Genomic DNA, 3768 nt, shown 5'->3' with positions numbered 1-3768 from the left:
AGCTTCCGTGGCTGTGATTGAACATTAGGCAGCTCTTGCATAGAGTCGCTCTCTGATGCTTCCCTAGTCGGGATATATGAACTCGATTTAGCGGGCTCTGCAGCTTTATTTCTCCCTGATGTTGCCTTTTTGCATAAGCTCTTTGTAAGGAGAGTGGTAAGGTACTCTTGCCTTGGCATCGGGAGGGTTCACCCCTCCCCTTTGATGTATCACCACGACCACGTGACCTAACCATTTTTTGCAATAAACAACAATAGGATTCAGTTCTAGTTCAACTGATAACAGTAGACAGTTGCAGAACAAAATATGTTGTAGGATGGGGAAGTGTGGTCCGCATAATTGCAAGTGCGGCCGCAGGTGGGGTTGTGCGGACCGCGCAATTTGAAAGTGCAGTCGCAGTGATGAAACTGTGGTCCGCACAATTTTGAGTGCGGTCCGCATATTTTTGAGTGCGGCCACACAGTGGATACCTTAAAAATGGCAACTCTCTGAATACAAAGAATTCCCTGATTTGCGATCGCTCACACTTTTCTACAGCCACAATTGAATTTCTATGGACCGCACAATTTTAAGTGTGGTCCGCACATTCTTGCTAAACCAAATGCTCTAACCTGTAGTTCTGTGGACCGCACAATTCCTTGTGTGGCCGCACATTTCAAAATTTATCGGGCAAAGTTCTTAGAGTTTTGATTTTATTCACAATTTGAACATGCTAGTATCAATTAAACATGATAAACAAGTTACCCATTCCCCAAATAGCAAGTAGGAGATTACCCAACACAATCTACACCCCACATAGATATGAAACTGACAAACGACCTAAAAATAACTAAGAAATTATAAACTAAATTAAGAAAATTGAAGAATTCTAGAAATGATTTGAACATACCAGTGATGAAGTGGTGTTAAGGAATGACCAAAGATGCTAAATTAGTTGGCAGATGAGTGAATCAGTTGTGTGCAAGATTTTTGCCTTTGTATTAATTTCTCAGAAATTGGAAACGTTTCTACAGTAGAATGAGGTCTACTATTTATACTCAGCAGGATGGGCTAAAGGCTCAAGAGACGAGTGCGGCCGCAGAATTCCTTCTGCGGTCCGCACTCTGTTACCTGTTGCTCAATTTTCCTCTGTTGACCTGCAGTCCACAGAATTACCTGTGCGACCGCAGATTCTGGTGTGGACCGCAAATTTCCTTGTGCGGCCGCACTTTGTCTATTTCTCTCACAAGCAAACTTTAGAGAGTGTGCAATTTTTCATCTCAAGTTGTGCGATCCACACAAGAATTGTGCGGCTGTAGGTTCCTTCTGTTGTGTCGTTCAAAATTGTGCAGTTCGCACAATCCATGTGTGATTCGCACAATCCATGTGCGGTCTGCACTTTTTTCATATTTAACCAAAAAAAATTCTAAGCATAGTCCCTGTATAGCACACTCATTCCTGCAACATACTTTAAAACCAGTTAGCACAAAATAAGACCTATCTAAAGAAGAAGAAAAGAAAAAGAAAAATAAACATGGATTGCCTCCCAAGAAGTGCCTGATTTAATGTCACAGCAGATACAAATTACCATTACTTGAAATGAATTACCGCCACGACGTGGCCATCACCAACTCTTCCCAGATACTGCTTCACCTGGTGAACATTGACTCTAAACACTTCATCTTTTTTATTCTTCAAGTCCAATGCACCAAAGGGTGTCACACCCATAACCTCGAATGGGCCACTCCATTTAGACTTTAACTTTTCGGAAAACATCCGCAACAGTGAATTGAAAACAATACATGATTACCCTCTTTAAACTCTTTGTTCCATATGTGCTTGTCATGAAGATATTTCATCTTCTCTTTGTATAAGGAAGAACTTGTGTATGCATGGTATTGGAATTCATCCAACTCGTTCAAATGTGCCACCCTTAAGTTGGCGGCAACATCCCATTCAAGATTCAACTTCTTTAAAGCCCACATGGCTTTGTGCTCAAGTTTCACCGAAAGATGACAAGCTTTTCCGAACACCAACCAGTATGAGGACATTCTGATAGGTGTTTTGTAAGTTGTCCTATAACCCATAAAGCATCATCAAGTTTCTTGGACCAATCCGTCCGATTAGCATTCACTATTTTGGACAAAATACTCTTTATCTCCCTGTTGGAGACTTCCACTTGACCGCTTGCTTGTGGATGATAGGGAGTTGTGACTTTATGAGTGACACCATAATTGGTGAGTAAGGTGTCGAAAGATTTATTGCAAAAATGTGATCCCCCATCACTTATGATAGCCCTTGGAGTACCAAATCTTGTGAAAATATTCTTCTTCAAAAATGTCACCACACTTCTTGCTTCATTGTTGGGTAAAGCAACGGCCTCAACCCATTTGGACACATAATCAACCACGACCATGATGTAGGTGTTTCCACAAGAACTCATAAAAGGACCCATGAAGTCAATACCCCATACATCAAAAATATCAATCTCCAAAATGGTGGTGAGATTTCATTTTTCTTTGAGATTCCACCTGCCCTTTGACATTCATCACAACGCTTGACTAGATCACTTGCATCCGTGTAAAGAGTGGGCTAATAGAAACCGCAACTTAGCACTTTGGACGTCGTTCTTGCCCCACCATGGTTACCACCATATTACGAAGAATGACAAGCCCCAAGAATTTCAACTTGTTCCTCCTCCGGTACATATTTTCTAATCACTCCATCTGTACAAATCCGGAAAAGGTATGGTTCATCCCAATAATAATCTTGACAATCCCGTTTGAGCTTCTTCCATTGGTTTGAAGAGAACTCATTCGGCATGATACCACTTACAAGAAAATTTGCTAGATACGTGAACCATGGCACCTCTTTTATTGAAATAGATAAGAGTTGCTCATCGGGGAAAGAGTCATTGATTTCAAGGCCATCATGCGGCCTCCCCTCCTCCTCCAAACGAGACAAGTGGTCTGTCACTTGGTTTTTAATTCCTTTTTGATCTTGGAAGTCTATATCAAACTCTTGCAACAAAAGCACTCATCTCATCAACCGGGCATTAGAATTTTTCTTGGTCATAAGATGGAGAAGTGACGTATGATCCGTATAGACAATGATTTTGCACCCATCAAGTACGGGTGGAACTTATCCATAGCAAAGACAATAGCAAGGAGATCTTTCTCCGTAACGATGTAGTTGACTTGGGAACTATTCATGGTCTTACTAGCATAGTAGACCGGATGAAAATTCTTGTTGATGCGTTGCCCCAAAATAGCCCCTACCGCTACATCAATTGCATCGCACATGAGCTCAAAAGGAACACTCCAATTTGGAGCGGTGATTATGGGAGTAGTAGTCAACTTGAACTTTTGCAACTCAAAGGCTCTCATGCAATCATCATTGAAGCGGAACTTAGCATCTTTCTCCAAAAGTTTGCACAACAGGTTCACCACTTTAGAGAAATCCTTGATAAAATGTCGGTAATATCCTGGCGTTTGAGACTCCGCACACCTTTCAACCACTATATGTTAGCAATCCTACCTATAGGTTCAATACTTGGTTTAATTGCGTTAGAAACCATGCCTATAGGGAATTGTATATTCAATGTGTGTGCAAAACCTCATTCACATGCAGTTTTGTATACAAAATTATAGAAATCATGTCTATAGGATTTAAAATTAGAACAAATTGTAGAAAGCATGCCTATAGGTTTTGAATCAGTTTAATTATCATTTCTGCCCGTTTGTTCACGAGTTTCCAAACGCTATGATGTTGCTCTCGCTAGAAAACCTG

General features: G+C 40.9%; 2 protein-coding genes across 2 annotated transcripts; both read right to left on the bottom strand.

Annotated features, from left to right (window-relative positions):
- Nucleotides 1-1431: 1431 nt before the first annotated feature.
- On the bottom strand, nucleotides 1432-1964 carry LOC138887742 (uncharacterized). Its single transcript, XM_070169522.1, has 3 exons — nucleotides 1782-1964; nucleotides 1588-1740; nucleotides 1432-1437 (listed from the first exon to the last, which is right to left on the bottom strand). The coding sequence occupies exons 1-3, from the start codon at nucleotides 1962-1964 to the stop codon at nucleotides 1432-1434; spliced, it is 342 nt and encodes a 113-aa protein (XP_070025623.1).
- Nucleotides 1965-1981: 17 nt separating this feature from the next.
- On the bottom strand, nucleotides 1982-2395 carry LOC138887741 (uncharacterized). Its single transcript, XM_070169521.1, has one exon. It carries the CDS (start codon nucleotides 2393-2395, stop codon nucleotides 1982-1984), a length of 414 nt encoding a protein of 137 aa, XP_070025622.1.
- Between the last annotated feature and the right edge of the window lie 1373 nt (nucleotides 2396-3768).

Source organism: Nicotiana sylvestris, chromosome 3 (genome assembly GCF_000393655.2).
Source record: "Nicotiana sylvestris chromosome 3, ASM39365v2, whole genome shotgun sequence".
Taxonomy (NCBI): Eukaryota; Viridiplantae; Streptophyta; class Magnoliopsida; order Solanales; family Solanaceae; genus Nicotiana; species Nicotiana sylvestris.
This window is presented reverse-complemented; position numbering and strand designations above follow the sequence as displayed.

Excerpts from the sequence above, each read along its gene's own strand:
- LOC138887741 (XM_070169521.1), bottom strand. The coding sequence starts at position 2,395 with ATGGTCGTGGTTGATTATGTGTCCAAATGGGTTGAGGCCGTTGCTTTA.
- LOC138887742 (XM_070169522.1), bottom strand. The coding sequence starts at position 1,964 with ATGTGGGCTTTAAAGAAGTTGAATCTTGAATGGGATGTTGCCGCCAAC. Across the intron at positions 1,741-1,781 it reads AGTTTAAAGAGGGTAATCAT|TTAAAGTCTAAATGGAGTGG; the intron begins GTATTGTTTTCA and ends TTTTCCGAAAAG.